This window comes from Lepisma saccharinum, chromosome 25 (genome assembly GCF_977018435.1).
Source record: "Lepisma saccharinum chromosome 25, izLepSacc3.1, whole genome shotgun sequence".
Lineage (NCBI taxonomy): Eukaryota > Metazoa > Arthropoda > Insecta > Zygentoma > Lepismatidae > Lepisma > Lepisma saccharinum.
Window position 1 is genome coordinate 2,483,472 of NC_139253.1, and position 19,274 is coordinate 2,502,745.

The following is a 19,274-nucleotide window of genomic DNA, read 5'->3' on the forward strand; positions in this document are numbered from 1 at the left end:
GCAAATATTTTTTTTAAACAAAGAAACACTAAAATTAGGTGAAATATTATTGTTTAGCCCTTAATAATTGCACGGCAGTGTAAAACTAGTTATTACCACACTAAAATCATTAGTTATAAATCGTAGTCATCGAGGTTTCATAATAATGAACAACAAGTACAGTAACGCGCAAAAATAATAATAATTAATATTATTGTATTCACGGATAGTGAACAAAGGGAATGTTGATGAATATAAATTGCGCGCAAGGAATTTTCCTCAGATTTCTGTAGGCCTGCAGAGAACTGATGGAAATAATCTTTTGTGAACTACAAAAGATAAATAGTGTAAGTCGATAATAGACTTTAGTATTTTTTTATGAATAAAATGTGTTAAACACATTCGGTAAGGAAAAATGAGAATTAAAATTCTCTATGATTTAGCGTGGTTAGTCAAAATAGGGTTTAAACAAGTACACATTTTAATATTTCAATTGTTAAATTTAAGTTAATTACATTTATAATTTTAATAACTAAATAAATGACAGAAATATGAGATTATCAGTTTTATAAGTTTTAAATAACGTTAAATAAAGAGAACAGTTATAATAAGAGCTGACTAGGCATACAGCCAGTAAATTATTCAATTAAACGAGCTACAGATCAATAATAACTAAATAAGAGCGATAATAAGAATTATAATATAGATAATTATAATAACGAAGAGAATAGTGAACATATTGAGTTCTTTGATATTTATAATAAAATGTATCACATGGAAATAATGTAAATATTAAGATTACCTTTATAATTATACGCATTTTACATTGAGATTTAATTAAAACGACAGCGATATTTACATGATACACTAAAGTAAGAGACGGTGAAATTTACATCGATAATATGACATATGTGTGCAAGTGTAACTCGGATGAGTATCACAAACTTTGCCGATTTTGTAAATAATTAACTTCAAAATATTTAATAGTGTTGTGCAGTGTCAGTGTTTACAGGATTGATGACATATTACCTCATTAGTGTGTTACTGTGCCACACACCTTTTAACTAGGTCAATACGGATGGAACAATAACCTTATAATTGTGTTACGTGTTGTGTGTTTACATATTTTATGCATAGACAATCATAACGTCAACGTGTGTGACGTAAAACTCTCAATCATTGCATACATGAGTCAGCATAACAAACTCACATGTCAGTGTTCACCTTTTAAACGCTGACAAGTATTGTTTATTTATTTTGTTTATTTATTGTTTATTTTTCTCCATTCCTTTTCCTTTTTCAAGAACAATATTATTCAAATTTCATATTTTCGGTTATGGTATGTTAATTCAATAATTTTGGGACTATATTTTGTAATAAAAAAAATCTCTCCATAGAAAGGATCGATATGGAATACAACTTTAAATTTTTCATCTTTAGGTGAAAATCAAAAGATTTTCATTAGGGGGTAGAGGAGCGTATCGTACCCAAGGTATTGGGTAAGAAGTATAAAGTCTTAGGATAGCAGGAAGCAGAGAAAGGAATGCAGAATAAGCAATTAGGCAAACGTGAGGTGAGTGTTGGGATTGTCAGGAAGTGTGAGCAGTTGGCGAGAATAGGAGAGAGAGTAAGGACTACGGATTGTGAGAGAGGAGCAAAGTGGGGAACGACTATTGGACGATGGTGTGTGACAAGAGACAAGTGATAGTTGAGAGGACAAGCTAGGAACAATCTCCATATATTTGTAAGGCAAGTAATATCCTTTCCTTAACCAATCCATATCGGTTCAGTCACGGAGAGTATAAAACCCATATCTAATCTAAGTTGATTTCTATCGCCATTCCTTTAAAAGGTAACCTCTTGCATTTGTCACATTTAGGCCAAGCGAGTGATAACCATCTGAGAGATGAATAACAAATAACTACATCACCCAATTAAATCTAGAGGTTCTAGGTTCGATCCCAAACGCAGCATGGGAGTTGCGTTACGATACTACAGTAATCAAAATACACAGAATAAATTTAGTGAGACAAATTTTTAAACAAGCTGCACACTGTGCTTCAAAAACACTCAAATACATGTTTAACTGCAATGCAAACATCATCCAATAATTTTGAATATAAATAAGCTCACCGGACAAAAATTAGTCACATAAAGTTGCACATCTGACGTGGGCCAAACAACACCAAACTTGGACGGTGCCAGACTAGAGGCATGTAATGTGGTCTGATGAATCATGGTTTTGCCTCTTTTCAAATGAAGCAAGGCTTCAAGTGAACTGAAGGTCAAATGAGGAATTTCATTCGCAGTGTGTGTAGGGTGTAGTTCAGGCTGGGGGTGGTTCCGTGATGTTTTGGGGATGTTTTTCTTACTATGCACTGGGCCCACTCATTCAGGTAACCGTGAACATGAACCAGTATGTCTATTTGAACATTCTTCGTGATCAGATGCTTCCCTTCAGTCAACATCTTCATGATGAGCACGCTGTGGACACCCCTATTTACCAAGATGACAACTGCCGTGTTCACAGGGCAGCACGCGTATGTGAGTAGTTTGATGAACACTCAGGCATCCTATCGCACCTCGCCTGGCCAGTTAAATCACCTGATCTCAACCCCATAGAACATTTGTGGGACTATTTGGGACAGCGGGTGAAACGCTGAAATTGGCATCCCGGAAAGTTGGAGGCCTTATGTGATCTTCTGATCAGCAAGTGGTGTCAACTGGATGTGGAATACCTGCAGAACCTTGTAGACTCCACCGAATTGAGGCAGTTATCAGGGCCATAGGTGGTGTTACTCGGTATTAGAGTGATGTCTCCAGGGAGTGACTAATTTTTTTGTCCGGTGAGCTTACATATAAATATAGGGATCTAGGGACTGAACCTCATTACATATGTCACAGTTTATTCACCTTGTGAATTAAGGGTAAATAAAACTATCCAATGAAAACTACAGGACTGCTATTCAGTTCTCAAACAGGTATGGAGAACATGCTGATCAAATCAAAAGTCAAGTATCCCCCTGTGCTTTGAACCATACCTTGAAAGCATATATTAGGGCCTCAAACTTTCTTTATCATGGCCGAAGGTGAGGGTGATGTGATCAGCACCATGCCCCTGGCTGCTTTTATCCCCCAGAGTTTCCTCCAGGTACCCACTTTAGATGATGCTGGGTGGGTACCAGAGCAGCTTGAACAGGTGGAAAACCTGGTTCTCCCCCACCGGGGATCGAGCATGGGTCTCTTTCATGGTAGTCAGAAGCCCTAACGACTGAGCTACCATGGCAACTGTCTTATTATGCCACAAGGATCATACTGTTTGTTTAACTCCCTGTATCGAGAGTACAAGTAGTTTCGGAACTTTTTTTAGAGAACATGTTTAAATGGTCATGCATACAGACTTTTGAATGAGTGAGGTTGCATTTGTAAAAACCAACCATGATAAATACCTTGGTTAGAGAATCACTAAACACAATCATTGGCAGATGGCCATTCAATGTGCTTAGTCGCCAAAGTAGCAATGGAGCAAATTGCAATTTGATATTGGTAAAATTATCATCATTCTTACAGATATTGATGTGAACATATTTGCTGACATCATTAAAAAATACAATAATAACTCCCTTTTACTTCAAATGAGTCATTCCATGCCAAATCAACACACATATGTGCAATTTTCAACCTGACCATCTCCGATTTTCATGAAATTTGGGGAGTTGAAACTATGCATGGAACTTAGTAACTATGAAAATTTTTAGTCTCGTGCGTCTTGTAATTGTTAAATTATTCAAGGTCAAAGTTAGCATAAATTGCCCTTTTTGAGCCCGCTTAGCTATACTAAATCTGCTGTAACTCCGCCACTATTTAGTCTAGGAAGCTCAAATAAAGCTTATTATACAAGGAATTGAACAAGCTTTCCAGTGATGTATAACAAGCTTACCTTCCGATAAAAATATAATTTTGTCACGTGACCTTGACTTTTGACCTTGAATATCTCAAAACATGTCATCACCAAAAATCGTGAAAAAAATATATTTGGTCCCTCATGCCATACTCTAAAACATTTCAAAAAATCATTCTGGGACTGCAGTGGGATCAGAAGATACAAAATAATATGTTTAACTATGTGACTGATAAAAGCCTCATTACATGAACCATGACGAGTCAAAAGTCCTTTAACACCCCCTACAAAATGTAAAGGAGTTATCCTGGTCATGAAAGAAATAGGTTAGACACAGGGAGATCTCTAGCTGTGTGTGTCAAGCGCAGGTCCGGCATATTGTTGACCGCCATATTAAATTCAACGCAAACATTTCAAAGAAAAGGGGGTGAAGTGATATATGAAATCAGGCTAGAACTTCACGAGAAATGAAGCAGCGAAGGTTTTTCCAACTTATCTTTAGGCAGCAAAAACTTATTACTGCATGCTTATAAGCGTTTTCTTAGTTTCGAGGTGTTAAAAACAAAGTATTAAGAATGCTCCTAAAACGTGTTAGGTACTCGTCGAGATCACACTGACATCTTGGGAGAGAAAGAAGTATACGCACCATTGCATATGATTTTAATCAGCAACATTCACCAAATACTTAAATAGTGGAGAATATTGGGAAAAGTATCTCAAACAATTACGTGACACTTCCTTTGGAATGAAATATCTTCAGTGGCGAGGCTAATTTTTATGTTCAAGGTCAAGTTAATAAAAATTATATGCAATACCTGTGATTTGATCATCTACAGTAGACAGATCCCAGCCGAATGGTTGTTGCTGGTAAGCTAATGATGTGGTATAGTGAATGGAGAACGGGAATGGTTGGTCCATATTCAACAACGGAACCTTAAATGGCGAGGGCTTCTTTTATTTGTTAAGTGAACAGGTTTTTCATCCTTGCTTACGGGATATGGCACTTTTCCAGAGTTTTGAAACATAACAGTGTGTGACCACACTATGTGAACATTTTGGCAATTTCTTCATGGTAAATTTCTAGGTAGATAGATGGGCAGACGGGGATCTATTAAAAGGCCTGCACATTCCCCAGATCTAACATCTTAGGAGGACTTTTACCTTCAGAAACATTTGAAGATAATGGTTCATGCACTAAAAGTCCCTGATATTGATCATCTGAGAGAAGGCATAATTCCTGCTTGCGATGATGATGTACCTGCTACATTGCCAAATGTTCTATGTGAGTGTGAGAGACGTCAACGAGTGTGCTCACAGGAATATTGACAACACTATAATGTGCATATATCGTAAGTGAAAGATATGCGTATAACGTTTTGCTGCCTAATAAATAAGTTGGAAAAACCTTCGCTGCTTCATTTCTCGTGAAATTCTAGCCTGATTTGATATATCACATCACCCCCGTTCCTTTGAAATTTTTGCGTTGAATTCAATATGGCGGTCAAAAATATGGCGGACCTGCGCTTGACACACACAGCTAGGGATCTCCCTGTGTCTAACCTATTTCTTTCATGACCAGGATAACTCCTTTACATTTTGTAGGGGGTGTTAAAGGACTTTTGACTCGTCATGGTTCATGTAATGAGGCTTTTATCAGTCACATAGTTAAACATATTATTTTGTATCTTCTGATCCCATTGCAGTCCCAGAATGATTTTTTGATATGTTTTATAGTATGGCATGAGGGACCAAATATATTTTTTTCACGATTTTTGGTGATGACATGTTTTGAGATATTCAAGGTCAAAAGTCAAGGTCACGTGACAAAATTATATTTTTATCCAGTGGTAAGCTTGTTATATATCACTGGAAAACTTGTTCAATTCCCTGTACAATAAGCTTTATTTGAGCTTCCTAGGCTAAATAGTGGCGGAGTTACAGCAGATTTAGTAAAGCTAAGCGGGCTCAAAAAGGGCAATTTATGCTAACTTTGACCTTGAATAATTTAACAATTACAAGACGCACGAGACTAAAAATTTTCGTAGTTACGTAGTTCCATGCATAGTTTCAACTCCCCAAATTTCATGAAAATCGGAGATGGTCAGGTTGGGGGCTGTGTTGATTTCGCATGGAATGACTCAAATGTAACATTCAAAATTGACTTGCAGGTAGTAAATACATGGAAACACTCACTTGCAGAAAATATTATTCCTTCATGAGAAGTGACCCCATTTATCCAGGGCACTTTGTTGAACTTCCCCTGCTCCATGATTTGCAATGGATGCTCGGACAGGAACACAGGCTCACCATCACAGGTAGCCTTTTCCACCACAGGCACAAAGGGGAAGTACAGATCTGGGCCCCATTCCTGAAAAATGACACAAAAGTAACTCCACATGAATTCCAATTTTACACTTCTCAATTCAAATGCTTTTGTCATGAGTTGTTTTTCCTTTCTTGTGGCTCTATCAAGTTATTGTAAGTTACTTCCAATTTCCTTAAAGGTCTTCTAATTCCCTCCAGTCTTACTTTTGTTTTTGCCAATTAATTATAGAATAACACCATGATATAAAAATATTATTTGATATTAACGAATGCAAATTTACTACATCGTTAAACTTCAATAGAACATGAAGAAAGAGGAATTATGAAAGGGAATGTTATTGGCTATGATTATAAATTGTCACTTTGATAGGTAGATAGGCCCAGTTTTGTAATAAATTATAATGAATGATGTACCAGTGAAACACCGGAGGCAAAACGAAACACAAATTTAGAAACGTTTAGTCTCCCATTAATTAACATGGCGGCATTATATTTCTAGATGGCAGACCACAGACAGCTGGGTCAGGCAGTTCCTCACATCATCATTATTAGAGACTGGATTTAAACTGCAATCTTTTGCACAGACACGTATTGACGTGCAACTGGACAAACAGCGTGCTTTGGATGTGGTACAGCACAAGTAATCGGGTCCTGGAGTAAGTTGAATTTTGCACTTAAATTAATATTGCGGGTTTTTATTTCACTAGTGCACGTCTTTCATTTTATATTTCACAAATTGTTTTTTTATAGCTTTATAATACTGTCTTGTTTTATTATTTGAAATTCTACACGTATATTAAACTGCAATATCGAGAATTAATTGATTGTGGTATCGCAAATAAGACAAACATTCCGACACAATATTCCTAAATCCAGTATGGATCCTGACAAAAATTGAACGAAAACTTTTGGAGATTGAGGATCAAGGGTCGGAGATTACCCACTCTTTAGAACCAGCATACGCCACTGATATAAGTATACTTATGACTTATGTTATAGTTATATCTATGTAATATGTATGGATGCTATTTAATCTCACTTATATTCATATTATTTATGTTATAGGGCCTTCCCGATGGCGCAGTGGTAGCGTCGTAACCTTGTAATCAAGGGGTCCCGGGTTCGATACCCGGTGGAGGCACAAGTGGTTCAGATCCCACTTTAAACTGTAGGTCCAGTCCCGATTAGCCTAACTGTGCATAAAGTGGACTTAAAACAACATATCAATCAATATTTATGTTATATTACTGCCTCTGTAATTGGAGATATACTTTCTCTGCAGAGATATACTTTTTTTAAAAAAAAGTATTTTCAGGGGATTTCCCCCTTTCCCCCTCCATATATACGCCGAATGTGCATAAATTACATATCGTCTAAATCTGTGATTCATTCTGCGTACAACGGTATACCTTTCATATCTCAGATAAAAAGCTTCGAATATTCTGTTTATGAACTTCCTTATGAACATTAGCCTTGTCACTGTGAAGGACTTTTAATTCAATGGAAGCGTCACACTGTAAATTGTTCGCAACAACCATTCATACTGCACAGCTCTTCATGGATGTATCCGATTAAAATAATGTGCAATGGCATGCGAACGTCTCTCCATAGACGTCACTTTGATTTTGATGCATTACCAAAGCGCTAAACAAATTTTAAGGCATTTTTCTAACACCTCGAAAAGGAGCAAATTTGTACAAGAATTCAGTCATAACCTTTTACTGGTTAAAGATACGTCGAAAAAACCTTCACCATTGCATTTCTCGTGAAATTCTAGCCCATTTTGATATGTCGCACGACCCCCTTCCCATTTAAAATTCTGAAGTTGAATTCAAGATGGCGGACATCAAGATGGCCGCCGACCGTGTGGGTGGCGTCAATGTGGTTCCCCCTTGGCCAGATAACGATTGGTCATCGCCAATTTCAAATTCCATTCCGCAGTGGCCTTGTACTGAGGGTGTTAAGTGGTGACTTATTGAGCCACCCTGTAGAGTAGACCCTATGTTCTGGATCACCCCCGCCCAAAGAAATCTCTACTTCTAATTTAAATTTCACAGCGTAAAATCTCTCCTTTTCCACACCTTGAACCCCAGATTAGGGCTTTTTCGGCATGTTTGCAATCGCAAAATCCCATTTTTGAAAAATGTCGAGATTCTAAAAGACCGATTTTGGAATTTGTTGTCTGCATAGAGGTATTTTTCAGCTGTGATTTTGTATTTTGTGATTGCATTTGATTTTGATGTTCGGGATTTTCCACGTCCGCTCAAGAGTCACCGATTTGGATGCATATGACGCTCTTTAGGACCACCATCTTGAAATTTCGAAGTGCGCATTTTCGAGTGCTGGTATGGACTCTTACAACCGACGATGCATAACTTCGCCAAGGATACATACTTGGCCTGCAGGGGACGATGGATGTCTTGCTGATCACGTGACTCGGAAATTCGAAAAAGGCCAAATTAAAAATGGCGCTGCTCCCTTCCTATGGGTCGTGGAAGAAAAAAATACCACGTAGTACCCTGTAACCTCCTCTTTCTAAAAATCGCCATGTAGATTTCCTCCATCTATCATGATTCTCGCACTAAAAATCGTGATTTTTTTTTAGGAAGTACTGAATATATATGCAATATGCTATTTAACCATTGGGTGAATGTCCGGCACTATATAATAGGGCATCTTGCTAATTTTGTGACGCCTATAGAAGTAACTAGATGGGGGCAAGGGGGAGGCACTGGCTCCCACCCCGCAACAAAAATTTCAGCTTTATTAAAATTTGTAAGTTATGGGGCAAGTTACAAGAGCAAAATAATAATGAGTAGTATATGCGATTTCAAAAAAATACAGTTAAATCCAAGTAATAATGAAAAATAATAAATATTAATTAATGACAACTCGCCTCACTGCAGTCTTCATGGCTTTACTTTGTTGAAGCAAATTTGGGAGGGCGGGAGTTGGACGCCCACATGTTACAATAATGTTCTTTCTTTCACTGAAACAGAAGCTCCCGAAAGGTTTCTGAAAAATACGTTCAATTACACAGTCACACGTATCACTTGTCCAGTCACGGTAGAAGAGAGAAAAAGCAAGTCTGAGACAAGCAATTGTTAAGTGCATTAATGCATGATGCTTGATTTCCCTGTTTCTTGCACTTCAGGGATGGTTCTCCTTTTTTCCATTTTTCTTAATTTTCGGCTCCAAAATTCTCCTTTCCTGGGAAAATTTCATGCTGGGAACATCAGAGTTCCAGATGTGGGAGTGTGAAATGGACAAAGCCATGTTGCCGTATGCTTGAATTTTTCTCGGTCCTGTACGACACCTCTCCTCTGTTAACATCACCCTTCGTCCGCACTTCAGGGGAAGCAGAGAATGGGAGACCCATTCACTTGCTAACCGGCGGCCTGGCCGCACCACCTGCTTCAAACTTTCGTGGTCAGTAATAAGTTTGGCAACTCGGTATACTACAAAAAATTTCGCGCCAGGGGGGCAAGTGACAAATCTGATTGGTTCAACGTTTGTGGTGTTCTCCCTGCCTGTCGTCATGTGGATTGAGGAACCTTCGGCCGGTTTCTCGCTGTGCCTCGCTGCAGGACCACCCCCCTACTTCCCACTTTCCACACTCCTCATCCATCTGGATGTAGGACTAGGAGTAAGGTTCCTCGCCTCGCCTCGGCATCGATCCTTCGTCTTTGGCTGGCAGCTGGATCGAGTGATAACAGCTAACTCTTGACCATAGCGAACCTAGTCATAATTTTATAACGGTCATTAAATTCCGAAAAAGTACATAACTCAAAACAAGTATAAATGAACTGTAGGAAGTTCCTCACTTCCTACATGGAGGAATCGCCCCTGACAAAAACTCCCAAAGCGAATCATGTTTTCGGCATCGTTCACCATGTAAAAACACACTTTTTGGAATCTTTGGAACCCTCTAGCCAGGCCCCTGGGACGATTCGATTCATACTCGACTTTTGCCACTTGGATAAGATACCCTTTCGATTGCCGCCATTTTCGAAAAAAATCCCCACTGCATTTCCAAAATATGCTTGCGAAAGGATACTTTTTCAGTTGGCCCTGGCGTTGTAAGCAGAGCTCCAACGTCATTATCTTTGTGCTGGGGTTGTAGAGAAAAGTCCAGGCTACCCGAATGTGAACCCCGATTTTACTTTCGTTACTTATCCTGCATGTCAAAAATTTCCAAAATGGTCAAATTTCGGCCCTCTTCCAGGGCCCAGCAGGGCCCCGGACAGGTCCATCCTTCAAAACACCCCATTATATATGCTCAGCAAGCACCTGACACATCTCCTGCCCCCTTCCGCAGATCAATAACAGACCCGATGATGTGAAAGCACATCTCAGTGGGGAAAGAGGGACACACACTAAGTCACGAGATGCCAGCTGCCGCTGGGTGGCATGACAACTCGCCTCTACACACACACACACCATACCACTGGGCGAGGCTCAGCGACCAGTCATGCATTACGCACGACCCACTTTCCACCATATCAGAACCCACCACGTTGTCTCATGCGTGACGCGTGACCCCTGAGTGGACAGGGAAAATCCCGAACATCAAAATCAAATTCAATCACAAAATACAAAATCACAGCTGAAAAATACCTCTATGCAGACAACAAATGTCAAAATCGGTCCTTTAGAACCTCGACATTTGGGGTTCAAGGTGTGGAAAAGAAGAGATTTTACGCTGTGGAATTGAAATTAGAAGTAGAGATTTGGAGGGGGGCGGGGGTGATCTAGAACATAAGGTTTACTATACTAATGGTAGAATATTGTGCTTTCATTTAAAATAATATTTTTAGTGAAGTGAAAAAAAACTATAGTCCTTTTTAATTTCCTTTCTTTGCAGGTAAAATACAGAGAATAATCTTACCATCCCTTTCGATTAAATCTTCCTTGCAACAGCTTACAGCATTCCATAGCTTGCTTCCACTTGCACCTGTATTCGCCATTTCACACTCAATACCATCGTCACTGTCATATAGTTAAGTTAAAAGTATTCTAAAAATTTCACAATAAAAGTCTAAATCTAACAGATAAGTACACTTCCAACCCAACAGCAGGTGTGCAGCTTACAATGTGTTTGTTGCTGCATAAGCACTCCAGATTTCATTGTTTCAACAATCGCTGCAAAGTACTTGCAAAACTCATGAAAGGAAGGTGCTAGATTTTTCTTTTCTCTAAGCTGCACCAAATAGACAATTGTTGAATGTTTTGTTATGGGAAAATATAGTCGTACAAAATATTTGATATCTTGTCAATAAAGGGACCAAGGAAGATGTTTTTTTTAAAGGGGGGGAAAGGAATGTAGGCTGAAAAACTAGTCAATTAAGGGACCAGATAGGAAAATGTTTTATAAAAGGGGAAAAAAGGAATATGGGCTGAAAAGGGGGGTGGAAGTCAAGACCATGCATGTAATTTTGCTGGTGGAAGATATTATCAACACTGTTGTTATTTATTCCATGATCAGTGTTAAAAAATAAAAAATAACTTCCAATCTCTAATCATTATTATATATGCTATGTGACAAGTGTAGAGTTTATAGCTTCATGATTTGTGTGATGATAAAGTGGCCCCACTAAAAAAATTAGCATACCTTTAATTTTGGTACAGCTCCAACAAGTTCTGTAGGATCACATTTTGCGAGGCAATCCACAAGGTCTCTGGAATTCTCAGCTTTGCAGTTGAGGACATCGCCAAGTCTAAATGCAAGGGAACGTGCTTCAGGTGCAATAGCCCAGTGAGACAGTGTCGTACCACTTTGAGAGATGGCCCGATGGAAAAGACCTATTAATCATTCATTGAGAAAAACATATTATTGCTCAATTAACAAACTCCTCTAGGTGAATATTTCATAATGCCAAAGAAGGATATCTCCTTTATAATGAAGAACAAGGCACCGTACAATTTTCTGTCCTATTTTATTTTAAATAATAACCCTTCGCTCGACAGCCCTCTAAAGGGCCTGGGTTGCCAGTCTCCCTCCCACAATCCTACCTTCAACCGGTAATGGGGTGACGTGGGGGTTAGCACGTCGAACCCTCAGCCATTATAGGTGATTTCTGAGACTGGGTTACGCTACTCACTCGTAGCTCCCCAATTTCCTCACAATAGTGGGTTGCCACCGGCCCTATTCACAGGCCGAGAACCCAGAGACTGGACCCAGGCAGACTCGAACCTGAGTCGTCCCGCAGTCGGAGCCCAAAGCACAGCACCTTAGACGCACGGCCACGGAGGAGGACCCTATTTTATTTAACTTCTTGTTATTTTCTTTACCATGTTACAGAGTTATTTTTGTGATACTAGCTACACAAATGGCCAAATTTAGTGATTGATTGACACACGGTCTTCGTCACTATGTGTATCTTTATAAATTCCATCCAATCATAATCTATCTTCCTCGCCTGATAGCCAAGGACCTATTTAGGGGGGTCCAGGGGATCCGGAACTCCCTCCTCCCCGAAAGACTTGCCAAGTACTAAAATTAAATAACGAAAATATACTTGTTTAGCATTTATTGTATAATCGATAGTCATAATTTCCTTATATCTTATTGGAAGACAAGGATTATAATGGGATCATACAACTTTGATAATGTGCATAAAATATTAATCATGAACTATACTTTTCGCCAACTGAATCTAACATTCTTTTTCTATTCAATACATATTCAAATCGACATCCATTTGTCATTAATTTCTTTGCCAGGGCACTTGTTTTCATTTAAACTATGACGATCTTAACTACAGGTAAGCTAGATAATGAATGCGTGCTGTTATCTCTATTCTCATTCGGTCTTTTTACTTATTCATGTAATTATATTATAATATTAATTAATTTCTGTATTTAAATTAGTGTCAACTGTCAATTGAATTTAATAAAATTATATAATTATTTTAATTTAAACATTATTATTATTATCATTATTATTACTGAGACACTTGGTTCAGACCGCTCCCCTGAAATTTATTTCTAAATACGTGCCTGCTGATAGCCAAATGTATTGAATTATTAACACACAATCTCATCACCATGTGCATTTCTTCAGTAATACCACCATACATCATGAAATGGAGTGCAAGAAATATTACGATTAGAAGGAAAAAATCACATACTAACCTTTCGATAGAGGAGATAGAACATGGAAGTGCACACTAGCACCCCCTGCACTTCCTCCAAATATTGTTATGCTGTCAGGATTTCCCCCAAATGCTGCTATGTTTTCCTTCACCCATTTCAGAGCCAACGTCTGATCCTTCAGCCCATTGTTGCCAGGCAGGACTTCATCTTCAGTACTTAAGAAACCTTAATAAAAGGTAAATTTGAATAAAAAACACAATATTCACTAATGCCAGAATAAATCAACGATTTGAAGTACTTATTTTATTGATTAATTCAATACCATCATTGGCACATGACACATTTCCAGTGAAAAGGAATTTCAGTAACATGTTGTGAAACATCATAATATTATGTACAGAGCATATACAACAAAGGCTAAAAATTGCAAATCAAGAGGGGAGGGGGATGCAGTACCCAAAGCAAAAAGCCCCATATTGCTGATATTGTCTATAAATATAATCGTCCTTAGCCCTTTTGCCAGAGGAGTTATGTTACTCTCTAACATAAATACAGGGTGAGACAAGTCAGGTTAAATAAGAAAGTATAAATACATGCATACAAATACACACATGACTGATATAAAATAATCAAGATCACACACACACACACACACACACTGTTCCATCTGTCTGATATCACAGCATGTAAATGCAAACAGTGATTCATGGAGGAAATAAAATCTATGTATCTAATCTATCCATACCAAGGACTCCAAGACGATAATTGAGAGAGACGAATACAATGTCTTTGTCCATGAAGTAGTCTGGTCCCAGCATGTTGATGTTTCCTGTGCCCATTATGAAACCTCCTCCGTGAATACACACCATAACGTCCAATGGAAATTCCACAGCAGGAACCTAGCAAACAAGAACTAGGTAAAGTAAGCACAGAAAAAAAAATTGTGATCATGTTGCAAAGCTACACTTAACTCTGAAACTTAATATCATTTCAAAACCTTTGAGTATTTGTACTTTATGGAGATTTCACACCGAAGCAAAAGGCGACCACAACAAGCGACATGCTACACGTGTTACTTGAAGGTTTCACCAATTGAACACAGGCTTACGTGGCCTGTTAGGCCACTACAGTGTGCATGCTATGTCGCCTGTCACTTTGCTCAGAAATCTCCCTACAAAAAAATAAACATATTAGAGCCTCCCCGATGGCGCAGTGGTAGCGTCGTCGTCTTGTTATCAACGGGTCCCAGGTTCGATTCCCGGTGGAGGCACATAATAGTTCGGATCCCACTTTAAACCGTAGGTCCAGTCCCGAGATTAGCCTTTCTGTGCATAAAGTGGACTTAAAACACCAATTCAATCAATCAAACACACATTGCCCTCAAGAAGCCTGTAATTTATTTTTTGTTAAGTTTCAGTATTTATGAGGAGCTCTTGTCAAGTCAGATTGATTAATGTATACAAAATTATTTTTAATAGAACACAAATGAACAGTAGAGTAGCAACATATCGCGAGGACCTGGGCGAGATCAGAATGCGAGGTCCCTATCTGTTCCTTAAATTTGAAATATCAATGTAAATCGATACAAAGTCTCCAGCAATACGTCAGCAGATAATCATATTTAAATAATATTAATAAATTACTGACGAAAATTATATTTCATAATATGCGACGGAGAAATTTACAATTGGCAGCTATTCTCGTAACACACTACTGGACCTCTCTTTAACCAAAGTAGAAGTAATACTACGTTTTTAAAGATGTTCTCTGCAGAGACTAAGACATAACTGAATTATCCTTAAATATGCTATTTAAAAAAAAATCAGAAATGTAAACTTCGAAGCTTTAAATATAACCTATATTATTTAACGAGTTTTTCTTTGATTCCTTATTTCAAACTTTGAGGGATGTAAATATCACAAACCATGGCATAAGACGAAAATATTGAAGGACGCACATAAATTGTCGGTGATTGGTAGATCGGGGGAAAGGGCAGGGTGGCGCTCAGAGACCTGCACAAGACCCGGAGAAAACCCGTCTGCGAGGAGGCGCGCCTACAATAATATGCAACACGCACATCAAGCCCAGGTGTTCGACATCGCGCAAGCGAGCTTCACGTCACAGTTTTGCACAGGCATCGATGCCTGCCAGGTTTTTCTATTACCCGGGTCTTAAGAAGACCCGTGAGACTCGATGTAGTTCTTGCAGGTAGACGGCGAGCACTACTGTCAGTGTTGCCAACGGCCATTATATTTCACTACGCATGGAAATATTTGAATTTCTGCTAGGCGCAGGTGCCTTGAGGTTGTAGAATCATTGGCGTAGCAAGGGGTGAGCGAAGTGGGCGACCACCCTGGGCCTCGCCCATATAGGGGCCTCGCGTCCTATGAGGTTGATACGAAAAACGTAATAAATGGAAGTGAGAAAGATAGAAAAGGCTAATTTTTGTGGGCAATAAAATTAAGACCTTCTTATCTGGCTTTATATTCTAGTTTAACGTTATAATTTGAATGAATACGTCAAATCAGAGGCGAGCGGGAGCTCTAAGCCTAAGGGGCCCCGAAAAAGTCAAAATAATTCTCATTCCTCATGTGAAACATCGACGTAAGAATTGCTTGGACAATTTTATCCATTTTTCTTCTGTGTCGTGACCTTGCATAGCCTACCCGATTTTAATATGTTAATGGCAAAGCACCTCAAACTGCCACGGAGCAAAGTACGGGGCATTTAAATACTTCTGGTGTTTTAAACTGAAGAAGGGTATGGATAATATTAGCAGTTCTTCCTTCGTTCCTACAACTTCAGACGCAGCTATTGCCCTCTGTAACGGGCACGAAGATGATTTATCTTCCGAATTTCCTGATCAAGTTCTATGTTTCAGGAATGTGCTTAAATCTGAAATCAAGTGCTTTAGGAAAGTTTCTTCTCCTTGATAGCTCTACACTAGCTTCCAGTGTTCGCTGTATCCTGTACCGCCTTCTGTTTTGGGGGAAGGGATAAGTAAGTATTTGTATTTTCTTCTTTTGAATACATAAATGTCAAAGAAAGATATGTTGTAATATGTGAAAATTCAGAGTTAGAGCATCGATTTGTATAGTTATTAATGTAAGTGCAACCACAATCAGCCATTCTAAGTAATTACGTAAATTTCCTGGAAGAAGCTGACTGTACTTGAGGGACCCAAGTTTAATTCTTGCGGACGCGTACTTTACGATTTTGTTACGCCACTGCGTCAAATATTTAATATTACAAGAACATTAAGATGTAACAACAAAATGAGATTCACAGTTATTATTATCATATAAGTCCTAAAATTCAAAGTTAACTGGTACAATTTATGTGCAACAAAGTCAAAATTGCTAATTAAGAAAAGTCAAAATTGCTAATTTAAAAAAAAGTCAAATTAGCTGTATCAGTTGATTACACCAAACATTTCACATTTATTGTGCAAATGACTATCGTTTTAAGATTTTCTGATGTTGAAACCGATTGTGTAGAAGAGCTTGTAGGTAGATACATTGGGCCCCTAGACAGGATTGTGGTTTAGCGCACTCCCTTCCCCCCGCTCTATCAAGCACTGACATTTTATGTGCGTCCTTCCATATTTTCTACTTAAGCCATGGTTTGTGACATTTACATCCTACAAACTTCGAAATGAGGAAACAAAGAACGACTCATTAAATAATATATAGGTTATATTTCAAGATTCTTACTTTGTATTTCTGATTTTTTTAAAAAAAGTTTAGCACATTTAAGAATATTTCAGTTATCTTACTGCCTAAAGAACATCTTAAAAAACGTACTATTACTACTACTTTGGTTAACGAAAATTTCAGCAGTGTGTTACTGTAGCTCTGCCAAGTGTAAATTTCTCTGTCGCGTACTATTAAATATAATATTCGTCAGAAACGAATTATTATTATAGGCTATTATATAAATATGATAATTGGCTGACGTTTCCTTGATGACTGTGTATCGATTTACATTGATATTTAAAACTTAAAGAACGATGGGGCCTTGCATTCAAATCTCGCCCAGGACTTCGCGATATGTTGCTAAGCCACTGCACCTAAGATTTTGTAACTTCTTAAATTAGTGTCATTATTATGTCAAACCAACTACCACATATTTTCTAAATTTGTTTCGATGGTCTTGAAATAGGTTTGTGTGTCTTCTTCATTTTATGTCACCTTTCTGGTCTTGAAATCTTAAATGTTCTCTCGGTTTCATTTTTACATTGTTTGTTTGTTGAAATGTGTAAATAGCATTGCCTGTTATTTGCACCCGTGTGAAAATACAAGCTAACAATTATATTTTGTATCGTATTACTATCAATGCGGTCTGAGAACAAGATAACTAGCAACAACATGAGCGAACGATGATTTGTTGAAAGAGATGACAATATTCAAAAACCTTTTATAATGCAAATTCTGATTTCATGTTCCATTTTAGTGTTCAGGGGGGATATTGAATTGGCAAAATTACACCAGAGAGAAAATCTGTTTGATTGATTGATTCATTTATTTGGTCAATTTATGCACAATAAGGCTAATCGGGACTGGACCTATAGTTTAAAGTGGGATCCGAACCATCATGTGCTTCCACCGGGTATCGAACCTGGTACCCTTTGATTACAAGGCAACGACACTACCACTGCGCCATAGGGGAGCACCCCCAAAAAAGTATAATGTAGAACAACCACCAGTCACACAAAGTTCCAAAGTATTTACGATGGCACTTTTTGCGAAACTTGGTTCGTACTCCTGTACAGGTGTCATCAGTGGCAGCAATTAGGGGCGGGGCCGAGAGAGTGCAGTTGCACCCCCCCCCCCCCACTTTTTGCTACTTTTGCACCACGCTAACCTCATGTACCAAGGGAAATTAAATTATCCTTGCCCCCCCGTACATTTGCACTTTGGCCCTCTAGTTTTGGAACCCAATCGCCGCCACTGGGTGTGAGCGATACAAATGTTTCCTAGCAAGGAATAAATGTCTGCAATTTCAAATTGATAAAAGTGATGAACATTTTAAGTGCTCCTAGAACAGTTTAGAATCTAAAAGTTGGCAACGGTGACTGCGTGACTCATGTATCTGGAGACGGTGCAAAACCGGAATGAGCGTTCGCTGAAGATAAGCAAGCTTCGTCTTGCAAGGCCTTCCAGTTACCTGTGGGCTTTCGATGCTTGACGGGTCAAAACCCAGGTATATAGTTTTACTCGCCCGCCCGACCAGCCAGGCGGGCCTAGTAAGCGATTCTGGCCGTTGTGCAGCCCTCTGGTGGCGCTAAACCAAAATCCTGCCTAGGGCTCCATAATATCTAGCTAAGAGACTGGCTCCTCCACACAATCGGTTTCAATATCAACAAATCTTTAAACGAGAGTCATTTGCTCCACACGCGTGGAATCTTTGGTACAGTCTATTGGTACAGCTAATTTGCAATTTTTTAAAAAATATAATCATTTTCACTTTGTCGCAGATTAATTGTACCAGTTAATTTTGAATTTCAGGACTTATATGATTGTGAATCTTTTTTTATTTTTTTCCGGTCCACCCTTAGGCTTAGTGCCCGCCTGCCTGTATGTTACGCCTCTGATTTGACATATTCATATAAATTATAACGCTAAACTAAAATTTAAAGCCAGATAAAAACAGAATGTTTTAATTTTATTGTCCACAAAAAATAGCCTTTTCCATCTATTTTCTTCACTTCTATTCATTAAATTTTTCTTATCAACCCCATGGGACAGGAGGCCCCTTCAAGCGCAGGACCCTGGGCGGTCGCCCACTTCACCCTCCTCTTGCTACGCCACTGTAAAATGAACATTACTTTTAACAGTTAAATTAATAGCTTGAGCATGTGTATTGTATTAGAAAAAATCAATAATAATATCATATCATTAAAAAAGGTAAAGTGTTCCCCTGTACTTAGCACCACGCCATGAAGGCGTATAGGGGGTGTGGGGGTAACGCCCCA

At 38.5% G+C, this 19,274-nt stretch overlaps 1 protein-coding gene across 2 annotated transcripts in view; it reads right to left on the minus strand.

Annotated features, from left to right (window-relative positions):
* The window catches only part of LOC145978827 (juvenile hormone esterase-like), a 69,396-nt gene that overhangs the window by 20,070 nt on the left and 30,052 nt on the right, over positions 1 to 19,274 (minus strand). For both annotated transcript variants that reach the window (XM_083111698.1, XM_083111696.1), the window contains 4 exons: positions 14,046 to 14,199; positions 13,340 to 13,525; positions 11,817 to 12,007; positions 6,074 to 6,248 (listed from right to left, as the gene is read on the minus strand). In XM_083111698.1, the coding sequence (XP_082967824.1) occupies positions 6,074 to 6,248; positions 11,817 to 12,007; positions 13,340 to 13,525; positions 14,046 to 14,199 (706 nt within the window). The remainder of the gene's footprint in view (positions 1 to 6,073; positions 6,249 to 11,816; positions 12,008 to 13,339; positions 13,526 to 14,045; positions 14,200 to 19,274) is intronic.